The 18,661-nt window shown below is 41.0% G+C and overlaps 1 protein-coding gene across 1 annotated transcript; it reads right to left on the reverse strand.

Moving 5' to 3' along the window:
- Positions 1-11,774: 11,774 nt before the first annotated feature.
- tvp23b (trans-golgi network vesicle protein 23 homolog B (S. cerevisiae)) lies at positions 11,775-17,347 on the reverse strand. Its single transcript, XM_020461019.2, has 7 exons — positions 17,237-17,347; positions 16,666-16,745; positions 16,390-16,534; positions 15,412-15,501; positions 12,757-12,882; positions 12,409-12,537; positions 11,775-12,201 (listed from the first exon to the last, which is right to left on the reverse strand). Exons 1-7 carry the CDS (start codon positions 17,246-17,248, stop codon positions 12,175-12,177), a joined length of 609 nt encoding a protein of 202 aa, XP_020316608.1. The 5' UTR covers positions 17,249-17,347; the 3' UTR covers positions 11,775-12,174.
- Between the last annotated feature and the right edge of the window lie 1,314 nt (positions 17,348-18,661).

An 18,661-nucleotide genomic window follows, 5' to 3' on the forward strand; every position in this document is an offset into this window, starting at 1 on the left:
TGGTCCCAGCGTCATCCGGGTTTGGCCGGTGGGTAGGCTCTCATTGTAAATAAGAATTTGTTCTTAACTGACTTGCCTGGTTAAATCAAAAACGCAAGAGGGTGGGATCTGGACAGCCCAGCTCCACCTGTGGATGATACTTGGGATATGTTCACAGAAGACCCAGCAGTGAGCAGTAGATAATGGCTTCTTCCCACCCGATTCACTTGTTTTGACCAGGGTGCAATTTTAGGACAAAGCCTGTGTATCAGTACAGATTGCATGCGGCCGACACACAAAACATATTCACTATGGTTTTGCTGCCCTCTGCTGGTAGGCATTACATGTCAGCTCTTCAAAGATGCCTAAGCAAATCAAACAACAGAGCAGACAGTTGGGTGTATCCCGAATTGCACCCTGTTTCCTACATGTGGGGTTCTCAAAGTGGGGTACTGCTAGGGGTCAGAGGCCAGACTCCAAAATGTTGCTTTCAAACATAAAATATTTGTTTAATGAATATTACTAACAACGACGAATTAAATGAACTTTGTCAGGTGAGCCGAGGGATAAGTTTAAAGGCTTGTAATACAATACAATGTAATATTATTCCTTTCTGTTTGTAACTCTGGACAACATGATTGGCTCACAAGGATATCCACAGTACTGCACCAATTATACTTATTTTTTACATTTATTTTTTTACATAAATGCTTTAAAACTGCAACATGTTCTCTCTGCCTCATGACAAAATGTGTAGAAAATTGCAGGACATTGGCTTTTAAAACTGCAACATGTTCTCTCTGCCTCATGACAAAATGTGTAGAAAATTGCAGGACATTGGCTTTTAAAACTGCAACATGTTCTCTCTGCCTCATGACAAAATGTGTAGAAAATTGCAGGACATTGGCTTTTAAAACTGCAACATGTTCTCTCTGCCTCATGACAAAATGTGTAGAAAATTGCAGGACATTGGCTTTTAAAACTGCAACATGTTCTCTCTGCCTCATGACAAAATGTGTAGAAAATTGCAGGACATTGCCTTTTAAAACTGCAACATGTTCTCTCTGCCTCATGATAAAATGTGTAGAAAATTGCAGGGCATTGGCTTTTTAAACGGCTACATTTTCTCTCCGATGCCAAGAGGCGGGGCCTAAAATGTTCCTTTCCAAGGCCAAAGACTTGGTTCGTCCATCCGTCCACTAATGACGTCATGGTAACACTCCTTCTATGCTATTTTCATCTAACTCTAATTGTGTTCTGATAACGAAGGGGGTCCCTGATGAATTTGGTATCACAAAAGGGGGTCCCTGATGAATTTGGTATCACAAAAGGGGGTCCCTGATGAATTTGGTATCACAAAATACGTTTGAGAACCTCGGCCCTACATCACTGGAGGGTCATAACATTCGGTGCTCAAACAACCTGAAGACCAGAGGGGTTTGTGGGTCTGAGAATAAAGGGGCCTTCTCGAAAATAATTTCCTGCAACTATGTCATTTTACATGACTGGGGACATTACAATAATGTGTGTGTGTGTGTCTGTGTGTGTGTGTCTGTGTCTGTGTCTGAAGAAGATCTGCATTGCTTTCAACTGCAAGACTAATGATCATGAGCACACCTAAGTTCAGCTAACATTTCCCAGCCAAAATGTTAAGCTTCTGAAAATCCTAAAACACCAAAATCAGGCCGACCTCATTATAAATCCCTGTCAATCGTGAATGATCATTTGGTCACGTTTTACAGGTGAAACATCGATGACTCATACATGCATGCCATTTGATCCCAAATCAGTTTCATGACAAGATGCATTTCGATCTTCTTGAATGATGTAAGAGTTGCTAACCGGACAAACTAATCAAAGTTTAGAGCAGATGGTGTAAAAACAAAGAATGAGCTAATATACATTTATGTATTTCAACACGATCATCCTAAATAGTCATTATAAATGACATGGTGTTTTTTTGTTATTAACAGTAGACTGACATTATCATGCTATTATAGTCTGGTGGTTATATGTAGAATGCTAATGAATCATGAATGCTGGGATTGAACCCGTATCTTTACTGCTTAGACAACTGCACCATCCATCCACAATGAGTTAGCAAGGCCCGCCTTTAAAAGGTCAACTAAACTGGTGAGTTGTTTTTTCGGGAACTTAATAAATCATAAATCATAATGAATGTCTGAATTTAATTAACCCTAACCCTATCCCAAACCTTAACACTAACCCTAACCAATCGGAATGAAGGCCTTCATTTAAATAACCCAACCCCAAACCCTAACGTTAACCAAATGGAACTAATATCTGAATTTAATTAACCCTACCCCAAACCTTATCCCTAACCCTAGCCATCGAAATGAATGCCTTTCTGTTATACTTAACAGAATGAAAGTCGGAATGAATTAAATCAAGACAATTCCAAAACGGCTGTTAGGGGCAACGGTAAGCGCTAATACCATGAAGTAGGCTTGGGTTTTGCTAGGTCATTGTGGACAGGGATGGAGGATGGGCGTAATCCGTGGACTCCAGATCTGCGGGTGGTGTCACAGATCTATTTCTAAACCCAGAGACTTCTGGGAACTCTTGCGAAACAGACCAAGTAGACCAGGCTGGGGTTTGTGGTTTGAGAGGTCTTCCTTAGTTGTTAATTGTCTCAATCTAAAAAGGCCCTATAAGTTGTAGAACATGTTGTTACTCCAATCTCACTAAAGTAAAAAACTGACGTTGTCATTTCTGTCAAAAACGACTTTATATCGAAGGAGTGCCTTTGATTTGACAGGTGGCATATGCTCAGTTCGGCGCGTGACGACCGTTAGAACCAATGACGTGTTTCTGCTGCATGAGCTTGGAGCTGGGGTTTCTAATAGAGATGCCGTTTCTGCCTGTCTTAAGGTGGCTGTTCAATCTCAAGGAAAGATGTCTATGTTGGGTTCAGATTTGGTCTGGTCCGAGACTGGTCTTGATTTGGCTCATAGACATGTGTTTCACAAGTTTGGACAGCACAGCACAGTAGAGTACAGTAAAGAAACGTAAAGTATTAGTTCAGTACAGTATAATGTGATGTATTGTGTTCTGTACTCTAATGTACTCTACTGAACGGTGCCATACTGTACTGTGATGTTAAAAGTTGTGAAACAATGGGCATTTTACATGGGTGTTCAATACATGTTGATTTAGACATTATAAACAATATATTTTATAAACAATGGCAACACTGCCACATTGATCTGAGCCACATTGATCTGAGCTGTTGGAAAACCACATTAGTGCACGACTTTCGTCTGTCGCTCCTCCCCCTGACTTCAGAAGGATCTCCCCCCGACTTCAGAAGGATCTCCCCCCGACTTCAGAAATACCTCCCCCCGACTTCAGAAGCACCCCCCCGACTTCAGAAGCACCCCCCCGACTTCAGAAGCACCTCCCCCCGACTTCAGAAGCACCTCCCCCCGACTTCAGAAGCACCTCCCCCCGACTTCAGAAGCATCTCCCTCCGACTTCAGAAGCACCTCCCCCCGACTTCAGAAGCACCTCCCCCTGACTTCAGAAGCACCTCCCCCCCGACTTCAGAAGCACCTCCCCCCGACTTCAGAAGCACCTCCCCCCGACTTCAGAAGCACATCCCCCCGACTTCAGAAGCATCTCCCCCCGACTTCAGAAGCACCTCCCTCCGACTTCAGAAGCACCTCCCCCTGACTTCAGAAGCACCTCCCCCTGACATCAGAAGCACCTCCCCCTGACTTCAGAAGCACCCCCCCCTCCAACTTCAGAAGCACCTCACCCTGACTTCCGAAGCACCTCCCCCCGACTTCAGAAGCACCTCCCCCTGACTTCAGAAGCACCTCCCCCTAATTCAGAATCACCTCCCCCCTCCAACTTCAGAAGCACCTCCCCCTGACTTCAGAAGCACCTCCCCCCGACTTCAGAAGCACCTCCCCCTGACTTCAGAATCACCTCCCCCCTCCAACTTCAGAAGCACCTCCCCCTGACTTCAGAAGCACCTCCCCCTGACTTCAGAAGCACCTCCCCCTGAGAGGTTAAAGATTATAATGTGATTTAACACGTTGTTTCCCCTATCCATTATACTGGGAGGTACAGGTTTGCCTATACAAAACATTGCTGTATCATAAGAACAAAGTTAAAGTGAGAAACGGGGAAAGTATTGCATAGGCTGATTTTTAACAATGATTTGACAGGCAATGTGTTGGAGTTCAGTGGTATGGGGATGTAGGGATGTAGTCCGCCGTAAAAAAACAACGAAGAAGAAGAAGGCGAAGAAGAAGGCTAATCAGACTGCCTTGGGTGTATCTCAACAGTCCACATTCTATCGTTTCTCATTTCCCACGAATCGAGAACAAAGATAGTATCGCCAATCTAAGGTTAGTTCTCTGCCGACGTTTTGTATAGGCAAAACCTGTATCTCCCAGTATAATGGATAAGAGGAAAAATGTGTTAAATCACATTACAATCTGTAGTTACCTCATCTGGTGATTTGACAACACGCGTAGGGTAATCTGAAAAGCTTCTGTTCCATCCCACTCAGAACCAACACTAGACGGCAGCCAGCTACCGCATCATAGGAACAAAGTGAGAGATGGGGAAAGTTAGTATTGCATAGCCTGATTTTGAACAAGGATTCGATAGGCAATGTGCTGGAGTTCAGTGGCACTGCCCTCGTTAAGCCTATCAGAGCCTCCGGTCCAGGGCCGTTCTTTCACTGGAACGCTTCAGAGGGAACACAGAGGACCTGGCACAAGTGGAACAGGGTAATCAGACAAAAAAATTACTAATACATTTTTTTTTAATTGGGATGTAGTCCGCCGTGAAAACCCCAACGAAGAAGACGAAGTTAAATCAGACTGCCTTGGGTGTATTTCAACAGTCCACATCCTATCGTTTCTTGTATCTGCACTCATCCGATAACACAGTATAGATGACAGTCATATGTAATCAGCCACCGCAGGGGACTTGGTTTGTTGTTCCCATGTGTTTGTTGAAGTGAAATAGATTGGCGTTGTGGGCTAGTAGAAAATTGCGTTTGCAATATAGTGGTAATATTAATCAAGTTCTTAATAGATAGTAGCTAAAACATTTCATTTGTATGAAAACAAAAACTGCTATGTGCCAGGAGTGTACTGCATCCTCCAGGACATTCGCCGGACAGTCATTTCCTGTTAAGGCCGGTACGTACCTCCAAAAACAAAAACAAAAACCTGCATTGTTTTTGACCAGAAAACAATACATTAAAGGGACACTTTGTGATTTTTGGCAATAAGTCAGATGAACTCATGGATACCATGTTTATGTCTCTGTGTCCAGTATGAAGGAAGTAAAGAGGTAGTTTTGCTCTGAGGAAGTATATAAAGGTCTGTCTAATATTTAGCTGTCTAATGGGGAAATGAATGGACACTTTATGGGCAGAGACAATCTGTCATATTCATCGTCTCTTTTGCCCAGATACTGGTTCAGGTCCAGAGCATAGAAGGTCGTCGAATACCAGTGCAGAGATTCCATCTGATCTGGACTAGCCTAGCCTGCACAAAAGAGGAGTCTAATTTGTAGTATAATTTTTGGCTTCTTTCTCTTCTGTGTTTTTACCGTTGACTCACCTTAGCTTGGTACGAGCCACAGCTGACTACAGGTGCAACCTGGACTCAGGGTTAGACGTAACATAGCAAATGTGGATCAAATCAAATCGTATTTGACACATGTGCCGAATACAACAGGTGTTGACCTTGCAGTGAAATACTGAATACAACAGGTGTTGACCTTGCAGTGAAATGCCGAATACAACAGGTGTAGACCTTGCAGTGAAATGCTGAATACAACAGGTGTAGACCTTGCAGTGAAATGCTGAATACAACAGGTGTAGACCTTGCAGTGAAATGCTTACTTTACAAGCCCTCAACCAACAATGCAGTTTTAAGAAAATACCTTTAAAAAAAGTATGAGAAAAGAATAAGAAATAATTAAAGACTAGCAGTAAAACAACAGAGAGGCTATATACGGGGTGACGGTACAGAGTCAATGTGGAGGCTATATACGGGGTGACGGTACAGAGTCAATGTGGAGGCTATATACGGGGTGACGGTACAGAGTCAATGTGGAGGCTATATATGGGGTGACGGTACAGAGTCAATGTGGAGGCTATATACGGGGTGACGGTACAGAGTCAATGTGGAGGCTATATACAGGGGGTACCGGTACAGAGTCAATGTGGAGGCTATATACAGGGGGTACCGGTACAGAGTCAATGTGGAGGGTATATACGGGGTGACGGTACAGAGTCAATGTGGAGGCTATATACAGGGGGTACCGGTACAGAGTCAATGTGGAGGCTATATACGGGGTGACGGTACAGAGTCAATGTGGAGGCTATATACAGGGGGTACCAGTACAGAGTCAATGTGGAGGGTATATACGGGGTGACGGTACAGAGTCAATGTGGAGGCTATATACAGAGGGTACTGGTACAGAGTCAATGTGGAGGCTATATACGGGGTGACGGTACAGAGTCAATGTGGAGGCTATATACGGGGTGACGGTACAGAGTCAATGTGGAGGCTATATACGGGGTGACGGTACAGAGTCAATGTGGAGGCTATATACGGGGTGACGGTACAGAGTCAATGTGGAGGCTATATACGGGGTGACGGTACAGAGTCAATGTGGAGGCTATATACAGGGGGTACCGGTACAGAGTCAATGTGGAGGCTATATACAGGGGGTACCGGTACAGAGTCAATGTGGAGGCTATATACAGGGGGTACCGGTACAGAGCCAATGTGGAGGGTATATACGGGGTGACGGTACAGAGTCAATGTGGAGGCTATATACAGGGGGTACCGGTACAGAGTCAATGTGGAGGGTATATACGGGGTGACGGTACAGAGTCAATGTGGAGGCTATATACAGGGGGTACCGGTACAGAGTCAATGTGGAGGGTATATACGGGGTGACGGTACAGAGTCAATGTGGAGGCTATATACAGAGGGTACTGGTACAGAGTCAATGTGGAGGCTATATACAGGGTGTTATGGTACAGAGTCAATGTGGAGGCTATATACAGGGGGTACCGGTACAGAGTCAATGTGGAGGGTATATACGGGGTGACGGTACAGAGTCAATGTGGAGGCTATATACAGGGGGTACCGGTACAGAGTCAATGTGGAGGGTATATACGGGGTGACGGTACAGAGTCAATGTGGAGGCTATATACAGGGGGTACCGGTACAGAGTCAATGTGGAGGCTATATACGGGGTGACGGTACAGAGTCAATGTGGAGGCTATATACAGGGGGTACCGGTACAGAGTCAATGTGGAGGCTATATACGGGGTGACGGTACAGAGTCAATGTGGAGGCTATATACAGGGGGTACTGGTACAGAGTCAATGTGGAGGCTATATACAGGGGGTATCGGTACAGAGTCAATGTGGAGGCTATATACAGGGGCTACCGGTACAGAGTCAATGTGGAGGGTATATACAAGGGATACTGGTACAGAGTCAATGTGGAGGCTATATACAGGGGGTACCGGTACAGAGTCAATGTAGGGAGTTCTAGGGAGTTTTTCCTAGCCACCGTGCTTCTACACCTGCATTGCTTGCTGTTTGGGGTTTTAGGCTGGGTTTCTGTACAGCACTTTGAGATATCAGCTGATGTACGAAGGGCTATATAAATAAATTTGATTTGATTTGATTTGAATGTGGAGGCTATATACAGGGGGTACCGGTACAGAGTCAATGTGCGGGGGGAGGCACCGGTTAGTTGAGGGGGGGGCAATGCAAATAGTCTGGGTAGCCATTTAATTAGCTGTTCAGCAGTCTTATGGCTTGGGAGTAGAAGATGTTTAGAGGCCTCTTGGACCTAGACTTGATGCTCCAGTACGGCTTGCCGTGCGGTAGCAGAGAGAAAAGTCTATGACTAGGGTGGCTGGAATCTTTGACAATTTTTTGACCTCTATACCGCCTGGTATAGAGGTCCTGGAGGGCAGGAAGCTTGGCCCCGGTGATGTACTGGGCCGTACACACTACCCTCTGTAGTGCCTTGCGGTCGGAGGCGAGCAGTTGCCATACCAGGCAGTGATGCAACCCGTCAGGATGCTCTCGATGGTGCAGCTGTAAAACCTTTTGAGGATCTGAGGACACATGTCAAATCTTTTCAGACTCCTAAGGGGGAATAGGTTTTGTCGTGCCCTCTTCACAACTGTCTTGGTGTGCTTGGACAATGTTAGTTTGTTGGTGATGTGGACACCAAGGAACTTGAAGCTCTCAACCTGCTCCACTACATCCCCATTGATGAGAATGGGGGCATGCTCAGTCCTCCTTTTCCTGTAGTCCACGGTCATCTCCTTTGACTTGATCACATTGAAGGAGAGGTCTCTGATCTCATCCCTATAGGCTGTCTCGTTGTTGTCGGTGATCAGGCCTACCACTGTTGTGTCATTAGCAAATTAATGATGGTGTTGGAGTCGTGCCTGGCCATGCAGTCATGAGTGAACAGGGAGTACAGGATGGGGCTGAGCACACACCCCTGAGGGGCCACTGTGTTGAGGATCAGCGTAGCGGATGTGTTGTTACCTACCCTTACCACCTGGGGGCAGCCCGTCAGGAAGTCCAGGATCCATGGAAGTGTTTAGTCCCAGGGTCCTTAGCTTATTGATGAGCTTTGAGGGCACAATTGTGTTGAAAGCTAAGCTGTAGTCAATGAATAGCATTCTCACATAGGTGTTCCTTTGGTCCAGGTGGGAAAGGACAGTGTGGAGTGCAATAGAGATTGCATCACCTCTGGATCTGTTGGGGTGGTAATGGAGTGGGTCTAGCGTTTCTGGGATAATGGTGTTAATATGAGCCATGACCAGCCTTTCAAAGCACTTCCTGGCTACAGACGTGAGTGCTACGGGTCGGTAGTCATTTAGGCAGGATACCTTAGTGTTCGTGGGCACAGGCACTATGGTGTTCTGCTTAAAACATGTCGGTATTAGACACAGACAGGGAGAGGTTGAAGATGTCAGTGAAGACACTTGCTAGTTGGTCAGCGCATGCTCTCAGCACACGCCCTGGTAATCCGTCTGGCCCTGCGGCCTTGTGAATGTTAACATGTCTAAAGGTCTTACTCACATCGGCTGCGGAGAGCGTGATCACACAGTCTTCCAGTACAGCTGGTGCTCTCATGCATGTTTTAGTGTTATTTGATACGAAACGAGCATAGAAGTAATTTAGCTCATCCGGTAGGCTCGTTTCACTGGGCAGCTCTCGGCTGTGCTTCCCTTTGTAGACTGTAATGGTTTGAAGGTCCTGCCATATCCGACGAGCATCAAAGCCGGTGTAGTAGGACTCGATCTTAGTCCTGTATTGACGCTTTGCCTGTTTGATGGTTCGTCGGAGGGCATAGCGGGATTTATTATAAGCTTCCCGGGTTAGAGTCCCGCACCTTGAAAGCGGCAGCTTTAGCCTGTAGCTCAGTGCGGATGCTGCCTGTAATCCGTGGTTTCTGGTTGTGTGTATTTAGGTACGGTCACTGTGGGGACGACGTCATCGTTGCACTTATTGATGAAGCCAATGACTGATGTGGTGTACTCCTCAATGCCATTGGAGGAGTCCCAGAACATATTCCAGTCTGTGATACTAAACAGTCCTGTAGTTTAGCATCTGCTTCATCTGACCACCTTTTTATTGATCTAGTCACTGGTGCTTCCTGCATAAATTTTTGCTTGTAAGCAGGAATCAGGAGGGTGGAATTATGGTCAGATTTGAGTTACTGTACTTTTACTGCGGTTTCAAAACAGCGATCTTTTTTTTGTAAGGAAACATTTACTGTGCACTCATCATTTGGATAAATCAAAAATAAATAATAAATAAATAAAATAGATAAAAAAACTCATAACATGCATACAAATGGTAGAAAACAAGACAAATTCAACTGTCAAAGTAGTTCATTACCAAAGTCAAGCTAGCGAAATGACCCTTCTGATTACCTGCACCCAACCTGCTTTGGTTTGTCCTAGATCTCCCTCGCAGACGCATCCTCGGTCGGGATCATCCTGAGTGTTCGTGTGAAACGTGGATACAGAATTAAGGCTACTAATATGGAAAATGTATTTAGCAAAAAACGATTAAAAAAATAACAATGACACCTAGAATGATCATTGGCTGGGGCGGGACAATCAACAAGAGATCGCTTCCCTATACGTCTTCTTCACATCGGTCATGGACAGCGGCCGTCTTTGTTGTGGCAGAAAACTTGCAAAAAATGTACCACAAGGTGTCGCTAACATTTGTGGAGCAATGGACATAATTTATGACCAACATGCATGACTGATGTTAAGCAGGCTCATGAGTTACTTACAAAGTAGTGATTTAACTACACCACATACGTTTATCTAATACCTCCCCATATAGTTCCCATAAGTAAAACTACAAATCAGAGGGGGTTGATGTTCCTGTAAGTAAAACTACAAATCAGAGGGGGTTGATGTTCCTGTAAGTAAAACTACAAATCAGAGGGGGTTGATGTTCCTGTAAGTAAAACTACAAATCAGAGGGGGTTGATGTTCCTGTAAGTAAAACTACAAATCAGAGGGGGTTGATGTTCCTGTAAGTAAAACTACCAATCAGAGGGGGTTGATGTTCCTGTAAGTAAAACTACAAATCAGAGGGGGTTGATGTTCCTGTAAGTAAAACTACAAATCAGAGGGGGTTGATGTTCCTGTAAGTAAAACTACAAATCAGAGGGGGTTGATGTTCCTGTAAGTAAAACTACAAATCAGAGGGGGTTGATGTTCCTGTAAGTAAAACTACCAATCAGAGGGGGTTGATGTTCCTGTAAGTAAAACTACAAATCAGAGGGGGTTGATGTTCCTGTAAGTAAAACTACAAATCAGAGGGGGTTGATGTTCCTGTAAGTAAAACTACAAATCAGAGGGGGTTGATGTTCCTGTAAGTAAAACTACAAATCAGAGGGGGTTGATGTTCCTGTAAGTAAAACTACAAATCAGAGGGGGTTGATGTTCCTGTAAGTAAAACTACAAATCAGAGGGGGTTGATGTTCCTGTAAGTAAAACTACAAATCAGAGGGGGTTGATGTTCCTGTAAGTAAAACTACAAATCAGAGGGGGTTGATGTTCCTGTAAGTAAAACTACAAATCAGAGGGGGTTGATGTTCCTGTAAGTAAAACTACAAATCAGAGGGGGTTGATGTTCCTGTAAGTAAAACTACAAATCAGAGGGGGTTGATGTTCCTGTGTGTAAAACTACAAATCAGAGGGGGTTGATGTTCCTGTGTGTAAAACTACAAATCAGAGGGGGTTGATGTTCCTGTAAGTAAAACTACAAATCAGAGGGGGTTGATGTTCCTGTGTGTAAAACTACAAATCAGAGGGGGTTGATGTTCCTGTAAGTAAAACTACAAATCAGAGGGGGTTGATGTTCCTGTAAGTAAAACTACAAATCAGAGGGGGTTGATGTTCCTGTAAGTAAAACTACAAATCAGAGGGGGTTGATGTTCCTGTGTGTACTTTATTTATTATTAAGAACACATTTTAATTTTATAACGACGGCCAAAACCTCCCCTAACCCAGACGACTCTGGGCCAATTCTGCACCGCCCTATAGGACTACCCAATTACAGCCAGTTGTGATACACTGAGATGCAATGCCTTAGACCGCTGCACCACTCGGGGGGGCCTTACTCTTTGACACCAAACATCTAAGTAAAATTAAAGATGTCAGATTCCAAAAAGACGAGTAGTGTAGAATGCACCTCATGCTGTACATCCAAAATAACTCAAAAACACACGTCATTTTGAAATGTTATAAATGTATTTGCACAAAAACATGAACACATGACCTTGATGTTCTATATTTACAACCATCAATATTATACCCTGCAACATGTTTGTATAATACAAGTCAGAAACAACATTTCATTGTTATTGTATAAAGTCTCGGGATAATATGCAAAACGTCAAAGCAGAGAAGGGATTTGCTTTGAGTCAGTAGAGCTACAGTGGAAAAACCTTATCTACAAATGATGCTACTTCTCTCCTGAAATGGTATCACAATGGGAAAACTCGTCAAAGGTAAGCAATGTCCCAAAAGATTTCTATTCAGTATTAGTTGCTAGTAAAACTCCAGATATACAACGGCATTCAGAATAATGCAAACATATGTTCAGATCTTAAGAGTCGACGTTCTTCTTTATGATTCCTCTTGGTTAGTCATTGTCTGTCAGAGAAAAAACACACAAAACAAAAAAAACAACATTAGGTATAACATCCTGATCCAATAAATTGCAAACCATTCTTGTCCATTTTCTGGAAGGACTTTCCACGTTGCATCCCGATTCTCCACCCTTCTCCCGAAGTGTGTCAGGGCGCTTTCAAGGGCACCCTTCTGAAATGAAATTCTGAGACTAGGCATTAGAAAAGTTACCTGTTTAAGAAACTGCCTTCCGAAATAGTTAGTAGCCATGTTCTTCAAGTTCGTCCGACTGCCCACTTTACAGCGAACATAGCCATACAGGTTAGCCCCCTGTAGCACCACGCCCATGATCACCACAGCCTGGGTGGAGGAGAGGGAGACGTTGACGTTGACAACAGGGACACACCACTTTTCACACGGATCAACCTCATTGTGAGAGAGTATGGCGCTGGCGATACCAAGCTCGTTGGGGTACAATTCCCGTAGGCAAAAAATAAATCATGCACTCAATGTACTGTAAGCCACTTTGGGTAGAAGTGTCTGCTAAGTGGTATATACAGTATTTATATTAAAACTAACCAGCCACTTAATCTTGAAGGAGAAGAGGGTGCTGAAGACGAAGAAGACCCAGATGATAGGACACACGACTAGACCCAGCCAGAAGATCCTCGACTCGGAGTCTGACACCGGCTGCTTTGAATTCCCCTGAGGAAGATTTCACAGATGTGAGAATAACCTTCTAGCTTATTGACCAAGTTATAATTTGGCAATATAAACTTTTGGGTCAATTCTATAATTGAGGGTTATAAATGCATTGAATCAAATCAAACTTTGTCACATGCGCTGAATACAACAAGTGTAGACTTTACCGTGAAATGCTTTACTTACAAGCCCTTAACCAACAGAGTTAAGAGTTAAGAAGAGTTAAGAAAATATTTACCAAATAGACTAAAATAAAAAGTGTATCTAAAAGAATGTAGGTGGAGTCAGATATAACTAATATATAACTAATAGGCGTTTGTTATGGAGTAAATCAATTTGAAATCAATCACTTTTGAAAAGCACCCCTTTTGATTTGAACAAAACCTTCAGTACATATTTGCCCATTATAGAAGTACTCAGAAAGAGACAGTTTTGACCTGAATACCAAAACATTCAGGAGATAACAGGTGCTCAGTTGATCCATGTTACATACCCCAACATACCATGACACATCCATGTCTTCATCACCGGAAAAGATAAACAGTTTAGATTTATAAATCATGTAAAAGCTGACAAACAGGGTTGTCAAACTATTTAATAATTTATGGATTTGTTTTATATTTTTTAAATAAGTTTATAACTTTTTAATATTCGAATATATTTGTACCATAAACAGTTTTTTTTTTTTTTACTCAATCAGGGTCTCGACTTACTGTTGAGAGTAAGAATAGTAGAATGCACAAGATGCAATTTAGATGTTTGGTTGTTCATCAGCAGTTTCCCTCTTGCTATGTCAGTCACTGACAGTCACTCAATTAGACCTCGTCAGCTGACATGTTTGAGATTGGTAAATTAATCTAGCCAGCTGTCTAAACGTGTAGTAATTATGGTCGAATTGCCAACCAGAAGGGCCCCCATTGATTTTGTTAGTCACACTCACTCAGATATATTTAAAAAATTGCAAACATTTCTTCCCACACTACATTTAAAATGGCATGAAATTAGTTATAAAATATTATATAATTAGTTATAAAGTATTCTATCCACCCTATGGCAAAATGTGTAGAAGTTCAGTAGACTTGTTTTAAAACTGCAGCATTTTCTCTACACCCCATGACAAAATGTGTAGAAGTTCAGTAGACTTGTTTTAAAACTGCAGCATTTTCTCTACACCCCATGACAAAATGTGTAGAAGTTCAGCAGACTTGTTTTAAAACTGCAGCATTATCTCTATGCCTCATGTCAAAATGTGTAGAATTTCAGCACACTTGTTTTAAAACTGCAGTATTATCTCTACGCCCCATGTCAAAATGTGTAGAATTGCAGGAAATAAATTATTTTTTTCCCCGTTCTCTCTCCACTGTCAAGGGGGAGATTCAAGAACATGTGTGGGTATGGGTATGCCTCTGCAGACTAATGAGGCCCCCACCCCGATGAAAGTTCCCCATCCCTAATCTAAAGTTTTTGTGTTGTGCCCGCCATCGGTTGAGACACAACATGCTATGGAATGCAGTGTGGTGTCATGTTTTGGTTGGTAAATGTACAAAAATGGGAATAAATTGAAAATGTCAACTTTCAAATGGTACCACAAAGATAGTTGGAGGTCCACACATCAGAGAATGTTGACGGTCCACACATCAGAGAATGTTGACTTCAGTGGGAATATCTTATTTTATATTATACTCTCAATACTCCATAGGAAACCTATTGAAATCATAGAACTACAGAAAATAGAATAGACATGACAATTTAAGTTCACATTCGACAGTGGATGGACTGGCAGTGATCTTTGTGGTAGTAATTAGAAGTTAACATTTCTATTCAATTTCAATGGTGTACCAGCTAAATTGCAGTCGTCTGGAGGGATAGGTCCATTCTACAAATTCTATATCTATGATTGAAATGACACCCACCCTGTACTCAAGAGCATGTTGTTTCTCAACAGACGGCAGCCACCCCACAAAAACCTCAGATGCTGTGAAATAGAGTCGAAATTACAACATATGTGAATGTGAAGAAAAAAAAAATCACACATTTTTAAATCATTGATGTTAAAGGTTTTAAAAAAATATATGTTTTTATTAAAAAACATTTTTTTCAAGAAATAATAAAATATAGTTTGATAAAAAATGTTTGTCAGCTTTTACATGATTATCAATCTAAACTGTTTATCTTTTCCAGTGATGAAGACATGGATGTGTCATGGTATGTTGGGGTCAACATAAATGGGTCAACTGAGCACCTGTTATCTCCTGAATGTTTTGGTATTCAGGTCCAATAAGTCACTCATTCTAACCGCTTCTAACATGGACCAAACATGTACGGAAAGTGTTGTTTAAATCAAAAGGAATGCTGTCAACAACAACAAAAAAGTGATTGAATTCAAAAGGATTTCACCCTATGACATAAAAATCCAGAGTCGATAAAGGTTCTATGGAACTAGGTTTGACCCTAAAGGTATTTCAGTAGAGGGTAGTAGTTTGTTGGGTAGTTAGTTACTGTCAGTAAGTGGGATGTGTGTGTGTGATCTACCTTTCTGGACTCAAAAACCCAGTGGCTTTTTCCATCGTCATCCACCTGGTTCCACCACCTCAGGCCTACCATCAACCGGCCTGTGATATTCTGAAATATAGTATTTGCTGTTAATACATAATTAGGCTACTTACTTAAAGCAAAAGAAAAAAAGAGGTTTGAAAATATTTACACTTGTTCTATTCATATTCTATTGATGTTCAATCAATATTCTATTCATATTCTATTGATGTTCAATCAATATTCTATTCATATTCTATTGATGTTCAATCAATATTCTATCGATATTCTATTGATGTTCAATCAATATTCTATTCATATTCTATTGATGTTCATTCAATATTCTATTGAAAGTATATGGCTGTTCAATCAATATTCTATTGATATTCTATTGATGTTCAATCAATATTCTATCGATATTCTATTGATGTTCAATCAATATTCTATTCATATTCTATTGATGTTCATTCAATATTCTATTGAAAGTATATGGCTGTTCAATCAATATTCTATTGATATTCTATTGATGTTCAATCAATATTCTATCGATATTCTATTGATGTTCAATCAATATTCTATTCATATTCTATTGATGTTCATTCAATATTCTATTGAAAGTATATGGCTGTTCAATCAATATTCTATTGATATTCTATTGATGTTCAATCAATATTCTATCAATATTCTATTGATGTTCAATCAATATTCTATTGATGTTCAATCAATATTCTATTGATGTTCAATCAATATTCTATTGATGTTCAATCAATATTCTATTGATGTTCAATTGATGTTCAATCAATATTCTATTGATGTTCAATTGATGTTCAATCAATATTCTATTGATGTTCAATTGATGTTCAATCAATATTCTATTGATGTTCAATTGATGTTCAATCAATATTCTATTGATTTTATATTGCTGTTCTATTGCTGTTACTGATCTATTATTATTATTATTAACTGTTCAGGGTCTACCTTAACGGTCCAGAAGTCAGCTGACAGGAAAAGGATGATGGTGACCATGCAGGCGATGAAGCTACTGCTGAGGAGCTCACAGAGCAGGTACACCAGGATGGCACTCATTCTGAAGAATAGGTGGAAGAAGGAGGCCACTGGATGCCTAGAAAACATGGTAAGAGCATGAACGTCTCGTGCGTTTCTCAGCCAATGCAGTAGGTTGAATTGATCTGTCGCTTCTATTCAGGGCTGAGAGCCATTGCATTATACCGTCTTGTGGCTGAACCAACTTACTTGATTTTAGTCTTCTTTGACTTTCCTCTGCCTGTATCCTCCTCGGCATCAAACAGGGAGACGTCATCATCGTTGTCATCCTAGAGACATATGAAAGAAGACATTCATCACTCCAAACATGTGATGTGAAAATGCTATAATCTGCATACTTCATCCATTGCATACTAAAACAGTGATCCCCGTTAAAAAAAAGCTACCGTTAGCTAGCTAGACAGCCAATACCTGGATTGTTGCATGTCCAGTGTGTGATAGGCACTTAGCTATCAACTTCACTAACCTCACTAGCTAGATACTGATTTGTTAGTGTTCGTGATTTGTTAGGTGGCTATTGTCATAAAATAACCAGTTTGTTAAATAGACCAAACATGTAAACAAATTCTAGCTAAACGATTATGTTAGCATGCAAGCTATCTTCTCTGGATGAGAGGTAACGTTATATTTTCTCCATACGTCCCAGGACGATGCAATATTACGATGTGATTTTTTAGTAACATGTTTACCATACCAAATAGCCAAACTTGATCAAATCATTAAATGATATGATGAAAAAAAAAGACAACTGACGACTTACCAGTCTCATCATTGTGTAAACTGCAGACGGGACTACACTTCCGGGTTACGCACTAGGTCAAAGTGTATGACACTGACAAATCAAGAGTCAATGAAGATTATTTCCACGTTCAAAACAACTGGGATCTCGGAAATTTATAACTTCCGACTTCGGGGCGTTCAAGACAAAAAATAAAAAGAGCTCCAAGTGAATAATCGTTTATCTGTCAAGCAACTCGGAATTCCTAATCGGGAACTGGGGCTTCTTTAATTTGTATATTTTTTTTCAAATTGTACAAACATATACGTAAGTGGAATTATACATTCAAAATGCATATTTAGCGAAGAACATAAGCAAACACACAGGTTTAAGAATAAAAAACGAGAATAAAAAGTAACAGGTATTTTACTCTATACTGCACATTCAACAATAGATATGGTATGTAATAGTGGTATATAGATGTTAGTTGGTGGTATGTAATAGTGGTATATAGATATTAGTTGGTGGTATGTAATAGTGGTATATAGATGGTGGTATGTAATAGTGGTATATAGATGTTAGTTAGTGGTATGTAATAGTGGTATATAGATATTAGTTGGTGGTATGTAATAGTGGTATATAGATGTTAGTTGGTAGTATGTAATAATGGTATATAGATGTTAGTTAGTGGTTTGTAATAGTGGTATATAGATGGTGGTATGTAATAGTGGTATATAGATGTTAGTTGGTGGTATGTAATAGTGGTATATAGATGTTAGTTGGTGGTATGTAATAGTGGTATATAGATGTTAGTTGGTGGTATGTAATAGTGGTATATAGATATTAGTTGGTGGTATGTAATAGTGGTATATCGATGTTAGTTGGTGGTATGTAATAGTGGTATATAGATATTAGTTAATGGTATGTAATAGTGGTATATAGATGTTAGTTGGTAGTATGTAATAATGGTATATAGATGTTAGTTGGTGGTATGTAATAGTGGTATAGAGATGGTGGTATGTAATAGTGGTATATAGATGGTGGTATGTAATAGTGGTATATAGATGTTAGTTGGTGGTATGTAATAGTGGTATATAGATGGTGGTATGTAATAGTGGTATATAGATGTTAGTTGGTGGTATGTAATAGTGGTATATAGATATTAGTTGGTGGTATGTAATAGTGGTATATAGATGGTGGTATGTAATAATGGTATATATATGTTAGTTGGTGGTATGTAATAGTGGTATAGAGATGGTGGTATGTATTAGTGGTTTATATAGATGGTGGTATGTAATAGTGGTATATAGATGGTGGTATGTAATAGTGGTATATAGATGGTGGTATGTAATAGTGGAATAGAGATGGTGGTATGTAATAGTGGTATAGAGATGGTGGTATGTAATAGTGGTATATAGATGGTGGTATGTAATAGTGGTATATAGATGGTGGTATGTAATAGTGGTA

This window comes from Oncorhynchus kisutch, linkage group LG25, assembly GCF_002021735.2.
Source record: "Oncorhynchus kisutch isolate 150728-3 linkage group LG25, Okis_V2, whole genome shotgun sequence".
NCBI classification, from domain to species: domain Eukaryota; kingdom Metazoa; phylum Chordata; class Actinopteri; order Salmoniformes; family Salmonidae; genus Oncorhynchus; species Oncorhynchus kisutch.